The sequence below is a fragment of the Pipistrellus kuhlii genome, unplaced genomic scaffold (genome assembly GCF_014108245.1).
Source record: "Pipistrellus kuhlii isolate mPipKuh1 unplaced genomic scaffold, mPipKuh1.p scaffold_m20_p_6, whole genome shotgun sequence".
Taxonomy (NCBI): Eukaryota; Metazoa; Chordata; class Mammalia; order Chiroptera; family Vespertilionidae; genus Pipistrellus; species Pipistrellus kuhlii.
This window is the reverse complement of record NW_023425562.1, coordinates 74,225,780-74,249,680: the sequence shown is the minus strand read 5'-3', so window position 1 is coordinate 74,249,680 and position 23,901 is coordinate 74,225,780. Positions and strand designations below refer to the sequence as shown.

General features: G+C 49.1%; 1 protein-coding gene across 1 annotated transcript; it reads right to left on the bottom strand.

The window, feature by feature from the left end:
* Window positions 1-2,843: 2,843 nt before the first annotated feature.
* On the bottom strand, window positions 2,844-22,805 carry LOC118707429 (somatomedin-B and thrombospondin type-1 domain-containing protein-like). Its single transcript, XM_036417671.2, has 5 exons — window positions 22,511-22,805; window positions 14,464-14,658; window positions 10,684-10,762; window positions 7,669-7,845; window positions 2,844-3,212 (listed from the first exon to the last, which is right to left on the bottom strand). Exons 1-5 carry the CDS (start codon window positions 22,755-22,757, stop codon window positions 3,095-3,097), a joined length of 816 nt encoding a protein of 271 aa, XP_036273564.1. The 5' UTR covers window positions 22,758-22,805; the 3' UTR covers window positions 2,844-3,094.
* Window positions 22,806-23,901: the final 1,096 nt, after the last annotated feature.

The following is a 23,901-nucleotide window of genomic DNA, read 5'->3' as shown; positions in this document are numbered from 1 at the left end:
CAGGGAGCTGTTTCCTCAACCCGCCCCACCCCCTTTCTCGGTGTTCAGGGATGAGATCATTTCATTGGTAGCCGATTATAGATGGAGATGTACAGAGAAACCTCCCCGGAGCCCTCCACTCCCATCATCACAGGCTGTCAGGCCAGGATGGGCAGGAACAGGAGGCTGGATGTCCGGTCCCGAGTTCAATCCCAGGGTTTGTGAAGGCCATGCATTCCTAAGCCATCGCGTGGATCTGTTACGCTCCAATGCTAGAGCCCTAACCCCTCCCACCACAGCCTCTGCTTTCCTGCTCAATCAAGAGCACATGCGTTGGAGTCCAGCTCAAGTCCCAGCTTCAGTATTTCCTCATCACGACAGCTCATGCAGGTCACGGGACTTTCCTGAGCCTCAGTTTCCTTATCTGTAAGTGGGGGAAGAATCACCTACCTTATAGGGTCATTGAGGCATTAAAACAGGCATCACTGTTTCAGGGTGAAAAAATGGTAGCTATGAAGGACTCTAAAAAGCGTATGCTACAGAGCCAGGGTAATTCAGGCACTCACAACCTGCTTGGGAAGACAGCGCAAACACAGATAAAATGGTTTCCTCATAAAACAGTCTCCTACGGCCAACACAAGGGTAGGTACAGAGGCAGGGAGAGCTGGCTCCCGGGGAACCTGGCCTGGATGTGAGTTGGGCAGCCACTAGCTGGCCTCCTGGCTGATCTGCACCTCTCTCTCCTCTTCACGCCTCAGCATCTCGCCCCAGACCAGCACACACAGATGCTGCCGCAAAGCTTACCCAGTGACTCATTCACTCTCAGAGCGGGGGAACAGACTGTGATTCCCAGAAGCACCCAGAGTCCTGGTTTAGGAAGGAGGATAGAAAAGCAGCAACATTTGGGCCAGTTCCTGTCCAGCCTCCAGGACAGCTGAAAGATACACCTTCCCCCCAACTCCATTCTCTGTGCTCCTGGGTCCAAAGGCCTGTCTCCCAAACTGAGAGGGGAAACTGAGCTGGCACACTCCTAGCAGGTACGGGAGTCACGACTCCCCAAAAGCTCTGTATCCATCACAGTGGTGCTTCCCCAAGTGGCAAGTGGGGAACTTGATCTGAGATGGTTTTACACCAACCCAAGATGGGACATTAAATAATAGACCACAAGATGGTTTACAACAGCATTGAGTATACTGAAAAGGGACTGAATGGTAGTATCCTTTAAATGAGTAAATGGTATGGTATATAAATTGTATCTCAATAAAGCTGTTAAAATATATATTAATAGAGGGGAGCAGGCTGGAGGAAGTCATACGGGGGAAGGGAGGCATATGTAATACTTTTAACAATACAGAATCTATAATAATAAGAGCATAATATGTTAATTAGACCATACAGCTGAACAGCCTTCTGAATGTCCTCCCAGATGAAGCCACCGTGGTAGGGGCCAAAGCAGAAGCAGTTAGGGGCGATCAGGCAGACAGGTGAGCAGTTAGGGATGATCAGGCAGGCAGGCAAGTGGTTAGGGGCAATCAGGCAGGCAAGAAAAGTGGTTAGGGGTGATCAGGCAGGCAAGTGAGCAGTTAGGGGTGATCAGGCAGGCAGGCAAGTGGTTAGAGGCAATCAGGCAGGCAAGAAAAGTGGTTAGGGGTAATCAGGCAGGCAGGCCAGCAGGTAGGAGCCAGTGGTCCCAGATTGTGAGAGGGATGTCCGAAGAGTCCCAGATTACGAGAGGGTGTAGGCTGGGCTAAGGGACACCCCTCCCCCACTCCATGCATGAATTTCATGCACCAAGCCTCTAATTATATATAACAGTTGACTCCCAAGCGGAAAAAATTAGTCCCCTTTCGAGTCTTGTAACTAATTTGTTAGGGATCCAAGTCTCCGTTGGATACCAGTGGGTCCTTACTATTTCTCACACACACATGCAAATTTCTTGTTTGAACAGAAGAGAGCAGGTTTTGTGCTCAGCTCCTTGGACAGGCAACAATGCCTAGCCATACTTGTTTAGTTTTCGTGATGTTCATTTTTCTAATTGCCTTCCAACTTTAGCATAATGATTAGATCATTCATCTATTCGTTCATTTATTCAACAAATATTTATTGAACATTATTTCGTGCCAGAAATAATGTGTTCTAGGCACAGGGGACAGTGCAGGAAATAAAGCAGACTTAAACCCTGCCCCCATGGTGCTGATGCACTACTAGTGTAGGGAATCGTAGCAGTAGATGTAGCTTAGGGTTTCAAACCCCCACTGTGCCTCTCACTAACTGGATGACCTCAGGCAAGTGGTCTGACGTCTCTGTGCCTCCATTTCCTCACATGTAAAATGGGGATATAATCGTACCTGACTCAGGATCCAACGAGTCAATATTGTGAAAAGAGCCAGAACAGCGCTTGGCACTCTGTAGATACCTAGCAACAACCGTGGACTGCTGTTATTTATTTTCATTTCTAGTTTGATAAAACATTCCTCTTTAAACACATGTATTTAAGCTGCCTTTTAAAATGAATTTATTTTAGCCGAAACAGATTTGGCTCAGCGGATAGAGCGTCGGTCTGCGGACTGAAAGGTCCCAGGTTCGATTCCAGTCAAGGGCATGTACCTTGGTTGTGGGCACTTCCCCAGTAGGGGGTGTGCAAGAGGCAGCTGATCGATGATTCTCTCTCATCGATGTTTCTAACTCTCTATCCCTCTCTCTTCCTCTCTGTAAAAATTCAATTAAATTATATTTTAAAAAATGAATTTATTTTAGTGGGGAACATAGGGAGGAGTGACGAGTCCATAACAAGTAAGTATACAGGTGAGGAGGACAGGGCAAAAGCCACAAGTGTGTGTGTGTGTGTGTGTGTGTGTGTGTGTGTGTGTGTGTAGGAGAGAGCGTTTGGGAAGCTGGGAACTACAGGGAGATGTTAGCAAGGCTCTGGCTAGTTGGCCCCGAGGAGAAACATAAAGCTCTTTTCAATGTCAACATAAGGACAGGCTTATTCCTTCAGTCTCATATTTGCAGGCTTCTCCCCTCTCCCTGACCCTGTGGAATCCAAGCTCCGGGACGGGAGGTTCCCTGGGAGGCCTTAGGAAGGAGGGGCCTGGATGGTTGGGGGGCCGAGACGCTAGATGAAGATGAGGCTGTGGACCTCGGGGCAGGAGCAGTCCGGGAGCTGCCCACGCCTCTCCCACGTCCCTCGGCACCGGGGGTGGCCGGCCGCTTGCCACAGCAACAGCTGGTTCCTGCAAGAGACGGGCTTGGCTCAGTGGCATTGAATCTCTAGGCTCCGGGACGTTTGCTGTGGGGGCCCCTTCCTCCATGCAAAAAAATATTCTAAGTCCTAGTTTACAGCGGCATTGTATAAAGATTGACATAATGCAGCTGGGTTCAGTATTAGATTTCATGGTTATTTATCTTTTTTCCTTCTGATTTTAAAAGAAATTTTAAATGTTTTAAATTTTTCTGGATCCTAAAAGTGGGCAGGCACTGGGCACTATGTCTGCTGTGCCTGATGGAGATTGGCCCTGAGCCGGCCGCAGTGCCCACCCCAGAGGCCCTGTGGGCAAGCCAGACTCACTTCTTAGAGTATGAGGAGGTGGCAAACCAGGAAAGTTGCTTAACCTCCCTGTGACCCTTTTCAACACAGTGGAGTCATTAAGGACACAGGTTCTGCCATGGCTAGTGTGCTAAGCAGTTAGAGTGCCATCCTGTGCACCGAAGGGTCACAGGTTCGATTCCCAGTCTGAGAACATACCTGGGTTATGGGTTTAATCTTTGGTTGGCACACGTGTGTGAGGCAATCGATTAATATTTCTCTCTCTCCCTCTCCCTTCCTCTCTCTCTTCTCTTTAGAGTCAAAGAAAGACATATCCTCGGGGGAAGATTAGAACACACATACACACACACACACACACACACACACACACACACAGGCCCTGGTATCAAGGAGTGTCATGACCCAGCTCCTAGGAGTCTCCACCATGGCTTCAATAGATAAGAGATATCCATAATCTCCTCCTCTCTGAAGTTTGGAAGGTTCTGTGTAATGCTGGGTGCAGAGAAAATAAAAATAAACGACAGCCTTAGCCTGTTTTGTTCAGTGGATAGCGCATTGGCCTGTGGACTGAAGGGTCCCAGGTTTGATTCTGGTCAAGGGCACGTACCTCGATTGCAGGCTCAATCCCTGGCCCTGGTCAGGGTGCATGCAGGAGGCAACCTATCCATGTGTCTCTCTCACGTCAATGTTTCTCTGTCTCTCACTCTCCCTTCCACTCTCTAAAAATCAACCGAAAAAATATCCTCGATGAAGATTTAAAAAAAAAAATGATCGAACAGTAATAACTAACCATGTCAGCTACAAGAATGAAAGCTCTACTGCTACAAGGCAGCCACGTGAGCGAGCTAAGGGAGCCGATTCCAAAAGGCACGTGGCTGCATTATTTCATGAATGTAAACTTTGGGGGGAAAACAAGATTAAACTTTAGTGTTTAGGGATCTGCACTGAGTAGAGCTATTGAGAGAACTGTACAATGGCTTGCCATGAAAGTCAGGACGATGCTTTCCTTTATGGTTAGGAGCAGTGTGGGGGGCTGGGAGGGTGGTCAGGTTCTGTTTCTTGCCTAGAGACTACCCACATGTGTCTCCTTTCCAAACATTTATTTACCTGTTCATATGTGTGTTAGCCAATTCTTCATGGGCATACTTCAAATATTTTTAAAAATGCAAAAATAGCCCTGACTGGTTTGGCTCAGTGGATAGAGCATCGGCCTGTAGACTGAAGGGTCCCAGGTTCGATTCCGGTCAAGGGCATATACCTTGGTTGTGGGCACATCCCCAGTAGGGGGGTCTTCAGGAGGCAGCTGATCGATGTTTCTCTATCAATGATGTTTCTAACTATCTCTCTTACTTCCTCTCTGTAAAAAAAATCAGTAAAATATATTTTTTTAAATGCAAAAATAATGACAATAGTAACAAATACTGGTGGAGTGTCTATTCAGTGCTGGGCACTGTCCTGAGCTTCTAAGCACAGCGCCTGGCACGCAATAGGGGCTTCACAAATGATGGCATATATAGTGACCATGATTGTTGGCATCCTCACGGTACACAATGGAGCAAATGTCTCCTGTCTCAAAAGGGTTTGGGGGCCTGAATGATGTAAAGCGCCTACCTGATGCCCAGCACCCCCCAGGTGCGTGACCATGGCACGTGTTCCTTCTGCTTGTCCCAAACTCAGAGACACTTCTCAGGCTAAATAAACCCTCCTAAAAATCCCCAACTGACAGGCTAATCCCTCCTGGCCCGGGCCCTTTGCAAGCCTGCCCTCACCAGCTGCCCACAGAAAGAATCCGGCTGACAGCTCCTCTCTGTCCTCACTTTGATCCCCCTCCTCTGCCAGTCCTGCCTGGTGAGCTCATGCCCCAATCAGACCTCCCATCACCTGTTGCGAGCCTGGGTATGGTGGGAATGGAGAGGCGGCTCTCCCTGGCACGGCCCTGGCTCTGCTTTCCATTCCTGCCCCTTCCTGGTGGGGCCAAGGTTCCTGCGACCCTCATCTCAGCCTCACCAAAGTGCCATGGCCCCACATCCTGAAATATTTGCTTCCAAAAGGAGAAATTGGGGATTAACCCGAGTGTTTGGGCTAGAAAGGCTTATCCAAAGATGGGTGAATAAGCCAAGGCTCTCAGAAGTGAGCATCTAGCCCAAAGAACACGACTCTACCGGTAGAATCTCAGGTCTACGTGGAGGGAGATTAGAGTGGGGTGGGTAGAGTGGGCCTCTTTAGAATGTGATAATATTGTTTGCCATTGATTTACTGGGCACCTACTATGTGCCACGTTCATTATGTCCATTACATCTCATTTTCACAAAGTAGGTATACTATCCATTGTATGTTAGACATGACAGCAGCAGCTTCTGCATCTAAGTATCAATGAGGGGCCAGGTGCTGTGCAAAAGGCAGGGGATCCTTCCCACAGCTCCCGTGGTGGGACAGTCAGGGTCAGGTGGAGGGCTGGCCCAGAGTCACGCAGCCAAGAAGGGCCAGAGGTGGGGTTTGAGCCTGGATCTGTGCGGTCTCAATGCCTCTTGTTCTGGTACATGTGTCTGTAACAGCCTACTTGTCACTGGCATTTCCTGCTCAGTTTTAAAAGGAAAGAAATTCTCTTTGAAATGGGAGAACTGCCGAAACCTGTTTGGCTCAGTGGATAGAGCGTTGGCCTGCAGACTGAAAGGTCCCAGGTTCGATTCCGGTCAAGGGCATATACCTTGGTTGCGGGCACACCCAGTAGGGAGTGTGCAAGAGGCAGCTGATCGATGTTTCTAACTCTCTATCCCTCTCTCGTCCTCTCTGTGAAAAATCAATAAAATATATTTGAAAAACTATATTTTAAAAAAAAGAAAAAAGAAATGGGAGAACTCCCTGGACAGACAGATTGCAGAAGGTGCTCTCATTCCTACAATATAATCATCTCTGCACTGGAAAAGCACTGTCAGGGGAAACAGTCTAGAACTTGGCTCAGGGATCTGAATGGTCTAAGTTTAAATCCCAGTTCTTCTACCTGCTAGGTGTGTGACCTGACACATCTCTTTGCACCCAAGGATCCAAAAAGTATCCATTTTGGGTTCTCGGAATGTCTCAATGGCCTATTGTGCATTAATGTGTCCTTACCTCCTCACATGCTCCCCCTCTCACTCCACCCAGGCCGCAGTGGCGTCTCACTCCCCCTCAGGGCCTGGACCTTGCCGTTCCCTCTGCCTGGAACACCTTCCCCCAACTATCCGCATGGCTCCCTCCCTCATTTCCTTCAGATCTCTGTTCAAATGTCACCTCTTCAGTGTCTCCTTCCTCGAAAAGGAACCACCCCCAGAATTTCCTCCTCATTCTGCTTTCTTTTCCTAACTTGGGTCCCATGTGACAGTTTACAAATTGACCTGCCTAATGTCTGTTTCCTCACAGCAAAACGTTGTCTCCATAAGAAAAGGGACCACGTCTGCCTTGTCTACTGCACCTCCCCAGTGCCCCGAACTTTGCCTGGTGCATGCTCAATGGTAAGTGCTCAACAAATATTTATTGAATGAATGAATGAATGAAAATAAAGAGCTTAGAATAATGCTTAGCACGTAGTAAGCATTCAATAAATGTTAGCTGCTATTATAATTAGTATGGTAAGTGCTTCCTCAGATACCTATTCTGGTGGGAAGTGGTCTAGGGGGCTGATATAATCCAAATCTAGGTCAAATCCTGCTGTGTGACCTTGGCTAAAGCACACTGCCTCTCTGAGCCTTGGTTTCCTAGTCTGTAATATGAGAGTAACCAAAGTTGCCTTTTAAGGGAATTTTGAGGATTCCACAGTAATGCCAACTCCCTTTTCTTGAGCTCTTTCTGGCTGCCAGGAGACATGCTAAGTCCTTGGCTTGCACAGTCTTGCGTAACCTTCTCCATGGCTCCATGGGGAGTTCATCTTACTATCTGCATTTTCAGGAAATTGGAGTTCAGGAAAGTTATGAGATTCGCCCTGGGTCACAGAACTGCAAGTGGCAGGGCTGCTCCTCCTCAGACACTGAGACCAGGACCTTCCAGGGCCCCGCCCTGATCAGGCAGCAGCAGCACCTTGCACCAGTGGCACCATCACCCCTCACGCAGCAGAGAAGCCCTGGGCTCTGCAGTCACACTTCCCATGCCCCAGTCCCACTGCTCACTCTCTGGCCCCGCGGCCGTCCCCGTAGCAACGCCGGCTCCTGGCATCCTGGGCTGGCCACTCACACCTCACACAGACCAGGTGGCCCTGGGTCAGATACTTCGTCCACTGGGCGTGGGGCGCCCTCACCTGCCAGCAGCTCCCTGGAATGGGCCCCAGCTGGAACTGGACACAGTACCTGCAGCCACACAGGGAGACACCATCCCAGGCCCCTGTGAGCACTGATGGAGCACCTGCAGTGCGCCTGGCCCTGTGGAGGCCTAGGCTGACACAATTTCTCTCTGAGACAGTAATCTTGGGGGCAGCCCAATCTGCAAAAACAGAGTGCGTTCAACAAGAGGCATGGCTCCTGCTCTTTGAAGTAAACCTCACTGAGGGCCATGGCCAGGGCCTCTTCCAAGCACTGTCCCCAAAAGACTCTATGGTTTCTTTCTCATCTGTCCCCTCACTTAGAATGTCAGCCCCACAAAGGCAGAAATCTCTGCTTGTTCTGTTCACCATAGTGTCCAACTCCAAGAACAGTACTGGCTTATAAAAATGTGCTGAATGGCCAAAACCGGTTTGGTTCAGTGGATAGAGCGTCGGCCTGTGGACTGAAGGGTCCCAGGTTCGATTTCTGTCAAGGGCATGTACCTGGGTTGCAGGCACATCCCCGGGCGGGGGGGGGGGGGGGGGTGCAGAAGGCAGCTGATTGATGTTTCTCTCTCATCGATGTTTCTGACTCTCTATCCCTCTCCTTCCTCTATGTAAGAAATCAATAAAAAAAAATTTTAAATGTGCTGAATGAATCATTTGGTCCAATGGAATAAGGAAACCCTGTGAGGCAGGTGTTGCCCAGTTTACAGATTAGGAAACTGAGGATCAGAGAGTTAACTTATCTACACTCACAGCTAATAAGAGGTTGCACCTAAAATGGAACCAGCAATAAACCCCAAAAGCTTAAGTTGACACCCCTAACCACTCCATTTCGTTTTACCAAGGATTCTATTTTATAGAAGAGATTCTCCATGGGGATTATTTAAAAGAGAAACTTCCCATTATGGGGTATTTGAAGCAAGAGCCAATTTGCCAAAATTTTACCTCTACCCAACTTTTCTACAAATGGCAGTAAATAGCACCCCCTGCTGGAGGAGATGCAGCTCATCAAGGACTCCGGGGAGACTGTGTGGGGTTAATGCCCCCTGGTGGCTGCAGCCTTTGGGAGGCCTCAGGAGGAGACGGTTTTCTCCTAGGACCAGTCCCTCTCTCTCTGAGCTGCTCCCAGAACTCTTCAGGAATCTGTCCCTTACTAGAAGCCTGTGATAAGTGAAACGCTTTCTCTTCCCTTTCTGTAGTTTATTTGAGGAATTCTTGCCCTCACCCTGTTTGGTCTCGGAGGGGCAATCAATCTGGGTGGCTGATCCTGGCTGCCCACACCTGCCACTAGCCTGGACCGTTGATTAAAGCTGGCCAATCAGAGTTCCCATCCTCCGGGCCACAGTGATTGGTTCGAGGATGGGCTGGATTCAAGCAGAACCAATCAAATTCTCCTCCAGAAATAACACACTAAGACTGGAGGGAGGGACCTGGCATTGCTAAGCTGGGAGGATGTTGGACTGCTTGTTCCCACATTGGCCACTGCATAGAGAATATTAGAGAGAGAGAGAATGAACATGAGAGTGAGTCCTGACAACACTATTTGACTTCATGATTGAAGTAACTATTTCAAAACTTCCTTCCCAGGTATATAAACCAATAGTTCCCCTTTCTACTTGAGCCAGCGTGAGCTGAGTTTTTGTCACTTGCAACGAAAGGCATCCTAACTAATATAGCTCCCTCTCCATCTCCATTGCCACTGCTTTTGTTCAGACCTTATTCTTTCCAGTGAGATTGGTTGAGTACCTGCCATGTGCCAGGCAGTATCCTGAAACTTGAACTCATCACACCATCCCCAGCCCACTGGTCTGCCTCCAGTCCCTGCAATTCACTCCAGTCCCTGAAATCCACTCCTCACAGGTACAGGGCTATCACCCTGGTCCAACCACCTTCGTCTCTCACCTGGACCAGTGGCTAGTAAACTCATTAGTCAACAGAACCAACTATCAACAGTACAACGATTGAAATTTCTTTTGAGAGCCAAATTTTTTAAATTTAAACTCTTCTAATGCCATTTCTTCAAAATAGACTCACCCAGGCTGTGGTATTTTGTGCAAGAGCCACACTCAAGGGGTCAAAGAGCCACATGTGGCTCGTGAGCCGCAGTTCGCCAACCACTGGCCTAGACCTTTGCCTCCCTAATGGTCTCCTGACCCCCTTCTTGCCTCTCTCCAAATATCATTCCAAGGGATCCTGTGAAAAACTCAAGGGAGATCATGTCACTCCTCTGCTCAAAACCTTCCATGACTCGCGTCTCATGAGAAAGTGTCCAACTTCTCACCACAGCCAACAGGCCCGTGAGATGTATTTCTGACCTTGTTTCCTGCACTCTCCTTCTCCCTGCATCCAGCCACACTGTCTGGCTGATCCTGAACACACCAGGCATGCCCTGCCCAGGGACCTTTGCACTTTCTGGTCTCTTTTGCGGACCTGCTCTTCCTCTAGAAAGCCTCCTCCAGATCTTAATTCAAATGTCTCCTTCTCGGTGAGGAGGCCACCGGCACGCCCATCCTCTTCCCTGCCTCATTTCTCTGCATAGCACTTAGCACCATGGACAGGCTATTTGTTTATTGCCTGTCTCCTACAACTAGACTGTCCACTCCATGAAGACAAGTTTGTCTGTCCTTTTCTGCTTCTTGCTATAGCCCCAAGGCCTACCACAGTGCCTTTCATATAATGGGCACTCAATAAACATTGAATGAGTGAATTAATTAATTCATTACTTAATTGTAATAGAGACCAATTATTAAGGACTTCAAAAGCATGTTAATGAGCTTACAAATGTAACAGGACAAGAAATGGGGAGTCCAGGTAAGAGAAAGACATGATGAAAATGTACACCAAGTTTAGTTTGACTTTGGGTTCATTTGTTTCAACTTACCCTAACATCTCCTGCCCCTTGGGAACACTTGGCTTTCTCCGTTCTTTCCCGTATCTGCCTGTGGTTATCAGAGCAGGGACTGCAGGCCAAGGAGAAAACAGTTAGGTAACTACACGACCACAGGAAGCTGAGTTAGGTACTCCTAGCTTCTGAGTCACTTATATAGCAGCCCTGCAGAGACTATGGGATGCTGGAACTGGGTAAGTGGTCCCCACTAGTACCCTTTATACTAGAGGAAGAATCGTATTTATTTCTGAGACTCAGGGCCTAGCACAGTGAGTTGCATAGAGGGTCTCAAACGCTTTTCAAACGAATGATTTTTATAAATACATTAGTAAGTAAAAAGTAGATAAAAGAGTTAAAAACTGGTTGGACGGATGCATACATGGATGGATGGATGGCTAAAATGATGGAATGAAGAATGGATGGATAATGGGTAAATAAATGGGAAGATGGGATAGAAAAAAGACAGATGATGGATGTAAAGAGGATGAATGGAGAGATGACAGATGGAGAGATGAATTAATAAAATAAATGGATGGAAAAATGGACACATGGATGGATGGATGGATGGATGGATGGATGGGGAGATGTAAGTGATAGATTAAATAGAGAAGGTAGCTGGAGACTGGGATGGCAGGACACACACAGGCTTTATTGGAGGGAAGAGTACCCCTGCTGGCTGCTTCCACAGAGAGGGGTGGAAGAGAGTGAGGGCCAGGGTACAAGCACCCATAAGGATAGGGGACGGGGCTTAGGGCACTCAGCACATGCTGATTGGTGTTTAGGGACCTAGGGACTTAGGAATTGGGGGCTTAGGATATTTGGCAGGTGCTGATTGGTGGTTCAGAGATCGGGAATGTCTGGCCGCAGGTGGGGTTTACATCTATCCATCAACTGGAGGAAGGGAGGATCTATCAGTAAGGATGGAAGAAAGGAGGTACTGAGGGATGGATAGGTAAATGAATTAAGAAGTTATTTTGTTGGGCCAGCTTCCAAGTCTCTTCCTTCCTAGAACAGACAGAAAACACAGAAAAAGAGGTTGGTGATTCATTAGGGAAACAAACAGTCTAACGTAAGCTCCTACTCCTCCCCATTCCCTGAGTGATGGAGCTGAATCAGAGTTGGTATTGCCCAGCTGGTGTGGCTCAGTGATTGAGCCTCAACCCATGAACCAGGAGATTACAGTTTGATTCCTGAGTTGCAGGCTCCATCCCCACAGGGGGATGTGCAAGAAGCAGCTGATCAATGATTCTCTCATCATTAATTTCCTCTCCCTCTCCCTTCCTTTCTAAAATAAAATATATATATATTTTTTTTTTTTTTTTTTATTTTTTTTTTTAAATGTTTGGTGTTGAACTAATGCTAGTGACCTAGAAAAGGCCCACACTGGGGCACCCCAAGCCCCTCCCCTGCTGCTGCCATAGAACCCTTTATGGGCTTGGCCTTTGCCATAACACTTAATATGAAATCTCCCTTCTTCTCTTTAAACATCCATGGTGCTTGTTTTGGTGCAGCCTAAGGAAGTGAGGAGAGCCCCAGAGAAGCCCAGGTTCTAGTCCCAGCTCTGCCTCTTATAGCTGAGTGATCTTGGTCAAGTGACTGCACCTGCTGAGCCCATCTCCTCATCAGCAAAATGGGGAGAATACTAGGATCCATATCATATATATAGTTATTGTCAGGATTACATAAGGTGACTTATGGTGAGCAATGTATCTTGGCAAGTTTTGTGTCTCCATGAGCCTTGGTTTCCCCTTCTAAAAAAATGAGAATAGTACCATTGGCCTCACAGAGTCAAGGAATATGGCTAAATGCTTAGCACATAGTAGGGGCAGTCAGGAAGGTCTTCCTGGGAAACTGACATCTGGGCAGAAAATAATAGGGGGGCAAGGTTAGGTAGGGGTGTTGGGGGAGAGGGAGAAGGATTTTAGGCAAAATGAATGACATTGCCACTGCCATCATCCCATTGCCACCACCCCAGTCCAGCCACCATCCCCTCTTGTATGCACCACTGCAGTCACCTCTTCCCTGGCCTCCCTGCTGCCCCCTGATCCACTGTCCCCTCAATGATCAGAATGAGCCTTCAAAATGTGGGGCAGGGGGCAGCAGGTGTGGCTCAGTGGTTGAGCATCAACCTATGAACAAGGAAGTCACGGCTTGATTCCAGGTCAGGACACATGCCCGGGTTGTTGGCTCGATTCCCCAAGAGAGGGCATGCAGGAGGCAGCCAATCAATGCTTCTCTCTCCTTCTCCTTTCCTCTCTGAAATCAGTAAATATATATTTTAAAAAACAAAATAAAATGGGGCAAGGAAGCTTAGTGATGAGGTCACAGGAGGCAGTTTATGGACCATGATGAGGCATTGGGTTTTACTCTAAGGGCACGGGTCGCTATTGGAGAATTGAAAGCAGGAGGGCGACACCAGGGTAAAGTTGGTGATGTCTTTGTTGTAGAATGACCTCTCCCCACCAGGCTGCAGCGTAGAGCCCTGCTGCCTCTTCTTCTCCTTCAGGAAAACCACTGTACCCTCTTTAGTCACTTTCTTCAGCTACAAAATTGGCATCACATATTTTGTTTTATTTTGTTTTGGTTTGGTTTTGGGATATTTTTTTTTTTTTTGTAGTGGCACAAAAACTTTTGTCCAGGTGTGCAATGTCGCTAACTTCTGTAGTTGTGTCTGTCCTACATCATTCAACCCAATTTTCCTTTGGAGAACACCCCTCCCCTAATCTCACTCAAACAGGACTGACCCCCCTCCCAGCTTCAAAGGGAGCACAGGCCCAGGCTTGGCCAATCAGTGTACTCTGTCGCTCTGGACATATTGATCGGTTCAGCAGTGGATACACAACCCAGGTCAAGCCCAAAAGATATCATCCCAGGACACCTGCTGAAAGTGTGAGGAAAGAGACCCTTTCTTCTAGCTGTTAGGTTGGAGGTAAGCCTGGAGCTATCAAAGACCCTCCCCAGTTGGCAGAGAATGAGACCAACTCAGAGGAAAACAGAACTGAGAGACGGAGAAACCTGGCCACATTGCTTGAGCTCCTGGATCCAGCCATGAATGCATCCACTGGGATTTTAGTTACATGAGCCACACTTGTGTGTGTGTGTGTGTGTGTGTGTGTGTGTGTGTGTGTATACCTGACCATATATTGGGTTTTGGGGGGTATTGTTCTGGGGTGTGTATGTGTGTATGTTAATCTTTATTGTTGAAAGTATTACATATGTCCCCTTTGTCCTCCCCGTTGATCTCTCCCAGCCTGCTCCTACCTCACCCAAGGCCTTCACCACCCTATTGTCTGTGTCCATGGGAGGCACACATTTTTACTCAGGTCAGTTTAAGTTGGGTTTCCCATCATGTGCATACAAAGCCCTGTTGGTTCAAACTGGGAGATAACAGGTTTGGCTCAGTGGATAGAGTGTCAGCCTGCAGACTGAAGGGTCCCCATTTCAATTCTGGTCAAGGGCATGTACCTTGGTTGTGGGCACATCCCCAGTAGGGGGTGTGCAAGAGGCAGCTGATGGGTGTTTCTCTATCACTGATGTTTCTAACTCTATCTCTCTCCCTTCCTCTCTATAAAAAAATCAATTATATAAATATATTTTTTTTTATTTTTTTTTTTTGAAGAAAGAAAGAAGATGAGATGCCCAGAGGAAGTCAGAGCTTCTTACCTCAATCACAAAGTGAGAAGAGGGGATCAGGGCAAAGGAAGGCAAAGTCCTACCCCAAACATGGACCCCACACAGGATCTGACAGTCACCCCTGGTGGCCACCCAACTCACACAAGGACTGCTGGCACTCCACTCCCTGGTGGCTCCGGTACTCCACGCAGCCGGCTTGCTCTTCCAAATGGGGGCAGGGAGCACCCCCATTCCTTGGCTCCTGCAGGACATGCCTCCTGCGGACACGGTAGGAGACCTGACAGGGTTTGACGCAGCGACTCCAGCCACTCCACTCGGCCACAACGCAGGAGACAGCTGGAAGAGAAGGCAGAGTCTCCAGGGCAAAGTGCATGGCCGTGGGCTGACCTGGGGCCAGATCACCACCTTCCCACAAACCAAACCCTCAGAAACACCATGCAAAGCACTGGGATTCTTACAGCCCTAAGCCCGTGCCTTCCTTGAAAGTTTCTCTATGGTAACTGTTTATACATTCCCATGTTTTATTCATCTATCATCCTCCTAGCGATCATTTAAGTTGTTCTCATCACTCATCCCTTCAGTAAACATTTCTCTTTTTTTTTAATTTTTTTATTAAATTATTATCTGTGTACATATACCATTGAGTAAACATTTCTTAAGCACTGAAAACTGGTTTCACCCCTCTGTGCCTCCGTTTCTTCCTGTCAAAAGGAATAAAAGGTTTCAGCCTGGTTTGGCTTAGTGATAGAGCGTCGGATTGAAAGGTCCCAGGTTCGATTCCGGTCAGGGGCATGTATGTCGGTTGCGGGCACATCCCCGGTAGGGGGTGTGCAAGAGGCAGCTGGTCAATGTTTCTCTCTCATTGATGTTTCTAGCTCTCTATCTCTCTCCCTCCCTCTCTGTAAAAAAATCAATAAAATATATATATTTTTTAAAAAAGGAATATTCACCTGATAGAGCGTCAACCGGATACAACACATATGGGTCATACAGCACATGCTTCTGCACATAGCAAGTGCTCAGTAAGTACAGCTAATCCTCTGCTACAGCAACAGCATGGAGTGGAAAGCAGCCTCTTACCAGAGGTTGCTTCTGGTGACATACATACATACAGTTTAAAAACCTGAAAAGCAGAGCTACACAGCGTTCAAGAATTCACACAGGTATTATATTTATACTAGAGGCCCAGTGCACGAAATTCATGCAAGGGGCTCAGCCCCCTCCACGTGGCGGCTGCCTGTGCCTCAGCCCCCGCCGCCTCAACTTTATCTGGAAGATCCTCTGGAAGGACATCTGATCTAATTAGCATGTTATGCTTTTATTATTATAGATATCTATGTTGATCCTCATTATTTAAAATTCTGTATTTGTGACTTTGCCTGTTTGCTAAAATTTGTTTGTAACTCCCAAATCAACACTTGAGATGCTTTGCTGTCATTCACACACAGCAAAAATTCCCAGGCGCCCAAAGTACAGCTGATGTCAAAGGAGACCCCATCTGCCTTCTGGGCTGGAGGTGGCAGGGGGTGGTGTGATGCAGAGCAAGAAGCTCCGGTTCAGGGGCCAGTCGGATGGGGTGATCCGACTCTCTCACACACACAGTCACATGCACACACACACACACACACACACACACACTCATGCACACACAGGGGGCTCCTACCATCAAACTTAAGTCACTCATTCCACAAATATTTACTGAGCGACTACTGTGAGCCGGAGACACGGTGGTGAACAGAAACAGGTCGGTCCTCATGAGAAGCCCTCACCAGCTCTGAGACACGTCCTAGTTCAGAAACATGAAAATGTAAGGCAAAGCACATCCTTGAATAAGGGAATGAGGTCACTGTGTTGGAAACACAGTGTTGCTTCTGGCACCTCGGGAAGTCACGTCCCCTTGCACAGATCTCCACTTTTAGCAGAGCTGAAATGCTCAGAGGGGGGAGGGAGAAGGGAGAGGGAAGAAGGAAGGAGGGAGGAAGTGGGGGAAGGAGAGGGAGGAGGGAGGAGAGAGGAACGGAGAGGAAGGGGGAGGGAGAAGGGAGGGAGGAGGAGGGAGAAGAGAGGGAGAAGGGAGAGAGGAGGAAGGAAGGGGGAGGGAGAAAATGTAAGAGGGAGGAAGAAGAGGGAGGGAGGAGAGAGGGAGGGAGGGAGGAGGGAGGAAGGGAGAAAATCAACCTAACAATCATGATTGCTTTCATCGTGCACCGAATAATGACATCAGTGACGTCACTGTGCAGAGCCAGGCCGTCGCATGTGATCCTCACAGCAATCTTAGGAGATGGTGCTCTGGGGCCTCCTCTGTCCTGTGCCCGCTGGGAAGCCCGTGTGTCACAGCGGCTCCCTGAGCCCAGATGCCACGGACCTCAGTGTATGGGGTGCTGGTAGGAAGCAGAGTGCGGCCCGGGTGTTTATTGCCCACACACACGCACCCCTTGACTCAGACTGGCTCCTGGTGAGGGGGCACCTTCAGCCATGAATCCTGCTCTCACCAGGCTCCCATAATACCATTTCCTCCTGTAGCCCGTTGTGAACAGAGCCCTTATCAAATTCTCTCCCACTTACTGTCCTGGGCACACCATCTGCCGCTTGCCAGGCCCCGGCTCCTTTATGTACTATTGTCAGGTCACCTCACAGAAAAAGCACCTGGAGCTTAAGGGGTCAGAATATCTAAGCCAAGCCAAGGTGTTGGCATCAGACAAACCTGGATGCTCCCAGGTTGGTGCAATGATGACTGCAAGGCTCTGAGGAGACTGTAAAGGCTCGGAACAACGGTGATCTTTACATATTTATTTGACAACTATTTAGGGCCTGCTGTGTGCCAGGCACTGAGCTGGGTGCCAGGAACACAGATGAGCAAAGCAGAAAATGCCCCTTCTCTGGAGGAGCTGGCATTCTGCAGGAGAAACAGGCAACAAACAATACAACCTATGATGTAATTTCAACTAGTGCTCCATTCTCTGAGAAAACACAAAGCAGAATGAGAACGGCAGGGGTGAGATGATGAGAAACTGTGTTAGATGAAGGGATCAAGCCTCCAAGACAGAACATCTGAGGAGTCGACAGAGGAAACTGTGTAGGTACCTGGGGGAGAGAGGGTTGGGAGAGACGAGTCCTAAGCAGGGGAAACGGGCAGTGCAAAGGCTGGGGCAGGGACAAGGTTGCATGTTGCAAAGACAGTGAGGAGGCCAGCCAGTGTGGCTGGAGCAGGAGAGACAGTGGTAGGAAGTGATGTCAGAGACGGAGAAGGCAGGCATAGCATACAGGGCTTGGGGTGACTATTACAGGAATCAAAGGGGAAAACCAAAGACCCACCATGACTCTGTCCTGCCCTGCCCTGCCCTGCCCTGTCCCGCCCTGACTGTGAGGCAGATGAGAGATTTGCAGAAAATTAGGCAGATGTCCCCTACACATCTGTCCATGTTGTTGGCATCTGTGAAGTCTCCAAGCAGCATGCTCATGTGATATCTCCAGGGAACTGTCGTCACACCTCCCCCAGGCCCACGGCTGCGACTCAGTACATCCGTGTGATTATTCATAGCTTGTCAGCCTCCGCCTCTCGTGTTGACTCCACGGAAAGCACGGTCCTTGCTCCTTGCTGAATCCCAGCCCCAAGCACAGTATCCGGCACGGCACGTAGGTGCCCAGTAAATAACGTGTAAATGAATACTGAATGAGCAACGCTTGCCTCACAACAACAAAGGAAACATGACCACAGGTTGGCATGTAAGGAATACCACCAGGTGGCGGTGTTTCTCAAAGCAAAGCCCATCCCACCTTTTTCTGAGTAAAGGAGACATCCTAGCTTATCAGTGTAGCTAAAGAAGAGGGGGCAGAGGAGGGGGGAGGTTCAAAGGCTGCTGATCCCACCCTAGAGACCCAGATAACATCGTGCCAGCTGAGCCTGCTGGAGCCAGACTGAATTTCCCACAGTCCCCTGAGGTCCTTCTGCCCCACTCTAACATCAGGAAATGCCTTTCTGGACGATCCAAACCCCACCTTCTTCTCTGAACCGCACTGCCCAGCCCCCTGACTGTCCATCCTCCTCACTGTTCACCAGAAGGAGTTTCCTGGAATGCAGCTCTGACCTGTCAGCCGAAGTCCTTGAGTGATTCCCGTATCCTATTGACCTGGCTCACAAAAGCTCTGTTTTTGACAGTGGATCATAAAGACCCCCAAGCCTAGTGGCTAACATGTAAGTTGTTCCTGCAACACGCCCTCCGTCCGTCATCCCTCCTCCTTCTATTTAATGCCCCAGTACCCTTTTGCTTCAAGTTCCTGTCAATGCACAGCCTCTCACAGCTCAGTGGCAGGCAGCTGTCACCTCTGCCCTCCCAGCCTCCTTACTGCCACCTCCTGGTAACAACGCCCCAGTTTTCTTTTGAAGAACCAATCCTCCCCACTCTCAGTCCACGCAGTTTGAATAGAGGAACCTCACCCCTCATTTCTTTGCCGGGGTTTGTGAGACAAACATGGCCAATGACCTGTTCCTTCTCCTCTGCTCAGGAATTGACTGAATCAAGGATGAGCATCGAACCCAGACTGGGCCCATGAAAACCATCCCTAGGATTCTGGTTGGAACAAATGGGGAAAGAAGGCTCTCATTCCACTAGTTTGTGGTGGTCGGCAAACTCATTAGTCCACAGAGCCAAATATCAACAGCACAACAGTTGAAATTTCTTTTGAGAGCCAAATTTTTTAAACTTAAACTTCTTCTAAAGCCACTTCTTCAAAATAGACTCGCCCAGGCTGTGGTATTTTGTGGGAAGAGCTACATTCAAGGGGCCAAAGAGCCACATGTGACTCGAGAGCCAAAGTTTGCCGACCACTGCACTAGGGACACCAGAGCTACTGGGTATTACCTTTGCTACCATTTGGTGATAGCATGCCTGAGAATGAAGCTGTCACAAGCAGAGCTGAAAGGTGGAGAAAGATAGAAACCCGATGCTATCCTTAGAGTCCCTGGATCCAGCCATGCCTGAAACTAGAATCCATGAACTGTTTCTGAGTTACCTGAGCTAATCAGTTCCCTTGTTAGCTTAAATCAATTTGAGTTATGTACAACCTTAGAGTAATGACTAGGGCAATGAATACAGAAGTGGGTAAATGGGGACATTGATCCTTACAGGGTTTGAGTGAGAATTAAAGGATATAAAATACAAGAAAACATTTGGTAATGAACTTGAGAAATATGAAGCAACGGTGTCCATCCTTTAAGGCCTTCCTAGTCACTCCATCCCCACCCTCTCCTTGCCTCCATCCCATCCTCACTGATTATTTCCAAGCCTCATCTTGCTATCTTGCTCTGATTAAAATTCTTTCCCGGCTACTCTGTCTTCCCAAAATATAAGCTGGTGGGGGATCAGAGCCCATCTCCCCAGCCCCATGGCTTCTCCTGAGCGGTGTGACTGAACTGAAATTGGGCGTGTCAGGTGCTCCTCTTCCATCTGTAGGCTCAAGTCTGCCTCCCCCTCCTGAGCAACCACGTAGTGTTGTGGTCTGGAGCCAGACTGCTGGGTCTGGAGCCAAACCCCAGATCTGCTGGGTCTGGAGCCAAACCCCAGATCTGCTGCTTAATAGCTGTGCAACTCTGAGCAGGTCCCTACCTCTGTGTGTCTCAGTTCCTCATCTGTAAAATGGACATGAAAACACTATTCCACAGGGTTCTTGTGAGGTTTAAAGGAGCAGGCACTTTGTAAATACTCAGTAAATGTTAGGGTGTGTTATTTTTTGTTTGTTTTTGTTTTTAAATATATTTTATTGATTTTTTTTTACAGAGAGGAAGGGAGATGGATAGAGAGTTAGAAATATCGATCAGCTAGCTGCCTCCTGCACACCCCATACTGGGGATGTACCCGAAACCAAGGTACATGCCCTTGTCTGGAATCGAACCTGGGACCCTTCAGTGCACAGTCCGATGCTCTATCCACTGAGCCACACTGGTCAGAGGTAGGGTGTGTTTTTTTAAGTCATCCTTAATATCTCTTTCTATCCCCAACAATTACTGAAATCAGTCAACATTATCCCCTGAATCACTCATGAAAAAAAACATACTCCTATCCATCCTTGCCTCCTAACTAGCCACCATGCCCCCTCCTGCCCTGCTCCTCGGGGAGGTAGGAAACTGGACTTGTCCCTGATGTATTTATAAGACCTTAGCTCCATCCAGCCCAGTCAAGCAGGCAGATCCCGGGTCTGCTGCCTTTCTGACACCTTCCCAAAGGAGCAGAACAAAGAGAGACTCGACGCTTTGAGGCTCGCGGGCCCACCAGCCCAAGCTCTTTATAAAATGGAAAGTGCCGGGGAACTGATAACATCGTGTGATACTGTGGACAAGGGTCAGACCGTGGGAAAGTATCACCGATCCCTCTGCCTTGTCTCCTTCCTAGCTCCCCACCCCCACCCCTGGGCTAAGGCAGGGGAGCCCTTACGGGGGCAGCCCCACACTCGGAGTGACCCCATGGCTGCACGCACTCTGGCACTCTGAACAGAAAGCAGACACGTACAAAAGTGTTCCCAAGTTAGTCCTTCTGCAAGTTTATTCTGGGGGAGTCTATGATTTGGGGAGAAACAGCACCCCAAGTTACTTTTTCCTCTCACTGTGGCCTGACCGTCCACCATTAGCCCCTCAGACCAGGATCAGACCAGGTTCAAAACCTACTGGAGCACCTTGGCTCTGCTCCCAGCCCAGCTTTTCTCCTCTGCCGAAGGGGGACATTACCACACGCAGAGACCCCAGAGCGCTGTGAGAAAGTAATCGGGTTTGATGAGACTCCCAGCTTAGCTCTTGGGCACGGACATGGTAAATGTTGGGTGCCTTTAATTTTGAGTTTTTAAAAATTGTAAATTCTTGCCCTAGCTGGTTTGGATCAGTGGATAGAGCACCTGCCCACTGACCGAAGGGTCAGGGGCTTAGTTCTGGACCAAGGGCATGTACCTCAGCTGCAGATTTTCCAGCACAATAGGGGTGCGGGGGATAGAGGGGCAGCAAGTTGATGTGACACAATGAGGTTTCTCTCCCCCCCTCCACCTCCCTCACTTCCACTCTCTGGAAATCATTGGGGGGGGGGGGGGGGAGAATATCCTCAGGTGAGGGTTTTTGTAAAATTGTAAATTCTTAAATTTTAAATATAAATTCTTTTCAATGTAAATCCCTGAAGGACCACTGACGTCAAGATAGAAGGGTCCAATTGCTATACCGCCTGACAAAATTGGGTCACATCCACTTTACAGAATGTAGATATTTGTCTCCAGTGGGTGTAAAAAACTTACTCCTGGGATTTAAAGAAGACAGAATCCTCCCCACTAGCCCCTGATTTCAGAGCCCGGTGGGTACTGCCCAGGTGGGTCTGTAGGGAAATGCTCAGACGCTGGTCTCTTGGCCACTCCCAGCACCAGGACCCCAGGGAGGCGTTAGCTCCACCTCAGCCGGCCTAACCAGGTTTTAGCCTGCTACTCCACCCACCCGCCCCCAGTTCTCCCGCCCCCAGATCCCCCGGTTCACCCAGCCCCCGGCCTTCTCAACACCCTCTCCACTTGCCATTTGCCCTGTGACACCACCACCATCCCACTCACAGTCTGCAATGCAGCTCGCGCACTCAATCCTCCCTTGCACCCCTCCATGCCCCAAGTCTCTTCTCCCCCCTTCCCCCACCCCCGCCCCGTTAGGGTTGCCAGATACAACTCTGTACGCCCGCCCAGTTGGATTTGAATTTCAGAAAAATATAACCAATGGCTTTTAAAAGAAGTGTGACCTGTGCAATATATAGAACGTACTTATACAAAAACAAACAAACAAACAAAAAACTTATTGGTTATTTATCCGAAGTTCAAGTTTAACTGGGCCTCTGGTGTTTTTATTTGCTAAATCTGGCACCTACGCCAACCTCAGCGCCCTCGCACCCTTCCAAGCCCCCAACTCGCCCATTTCCGTCCAGTGTCCGTCTCGCACCGGTGCCCCTCTTCCATGAGCCCCCCACCATCGAGCCCCCTCCAAACCCGGCGCATAGTCCTTGCACCCCCCCTCCCTGGCACACCCCTCAGCTCTCCAAGCATCCCTCTCCATGCCGCCCCCGAGACTCACGCGCCCTGGTCCACGCCTCGCGCAACTTCCTCCACCGCACCCCCAAACTCCGCAGCCCCACATCCCGCACCCCCACACCCGCTCCCCCCGCGCCGCGCCGGGCACCTGGGCAGGCGCGCGCGTAGTCGGCGCAGCAGTCCCGCGCCGCACCGCACGCCTGGTCGCAGAAGCAGCGCGGGGGCCCGCGGGCGGCGCAGGCCGGGTCCCGGCCCGGGCAGCAGCGGCCCAGCGCGGAGCAGCCCTGCCCCGGGGGCCGGAGCGCGCCGGGCGGGCCTCTCGCCCAGGACACCGCGGCCGCTGCGGCCAGGAGGAGCGCCAGGGGCAGGACCCGACCTGCTTCGCCAGGGACCATCGCTGAGCTCAGACTGGGGGGCGGGAGCCGAGGGGGACCGACCCCAGCGTCCCGCCCCGTGTTGGGGCGGAGGCTCCCCTCCCGACCCCTCCCCTACCTGTCAGGGGACGGAGAGCCACTTCCATTCCTCCCGCCCAAACTCTGCACAGCTAGCGGAGGTGAACTGCCAAGATGATGTGAGAATCATCGCAACCACTTTGCAGGGTTCCCCCAGGTTCCAGGGGAATTGAGGTGACACAGAGGTTCATCAAAGCGATATATTATAATATAAAACAACAATCCGTTGTTATAACAGCAACAGTAGCAGTCACTATGCCTTAATTATAATAGCAATAACACCAGTAATAGATACCAATATTATCTATATTAATAAAAGCATTATATGCTAATTAGATGAGATGTCCTTCTGCACGTAGCTGCGGGCTGCGAGGGAAGAGCAGTTCCGGGATGCCAGAGGGAAGCTGGTGGCGGCGGGGAGGGGGGGGGGGCGGGCGGGAAGGAAGGCCTACTCTTGCATAAATTTTTGTGCATCGGGCCTCTAGTGTCTATAAAAACCCTGCGCTTGATGTTTATAGCAGCTTTGTTCATAATTGCCCAAACTTAAAAGCAGCCAAGATGCACCTAAGTGAATGGATAAAATGTAGCACATCCAGACAATGCAATTAATTCAGCACTAAAGAGGAATGAGCCATCAAGCCATGAACACATGGAAGAATCTTAAATGCATGTTATGAAGTGAAAGAATCTAATCTGCAAAGGCTACACACTGCGCAATTCCAGCTTAAAGCATTCTGGAAAAGGCAAAATCATGGAGACAGTAAAAAGATCAATGGTTTCCAGGGATTAAGAGGGAAGAAGGGATGAACAGGCGGAGCACAGCTTTTTAGGGCAGAGAAACTATGCTGGTGCATATATGTCATTATACATTGTCCAAACCCATTGAATATACAACACTAGAGTGAACTTTAATGAAAACTATGGACTTTGAATCAGAATGTGTTCATGTAGGTTCATTGATTGTAAGAAATATTCTATTCTGGTGGAGGCTGTGAATCCAAAACTGTTCTTAAAAATGAAGTCTATTTTTAAAAAGAAAGAAAAGATATCACTATTATAAATGCAAAGTTAATAATCCATATATATA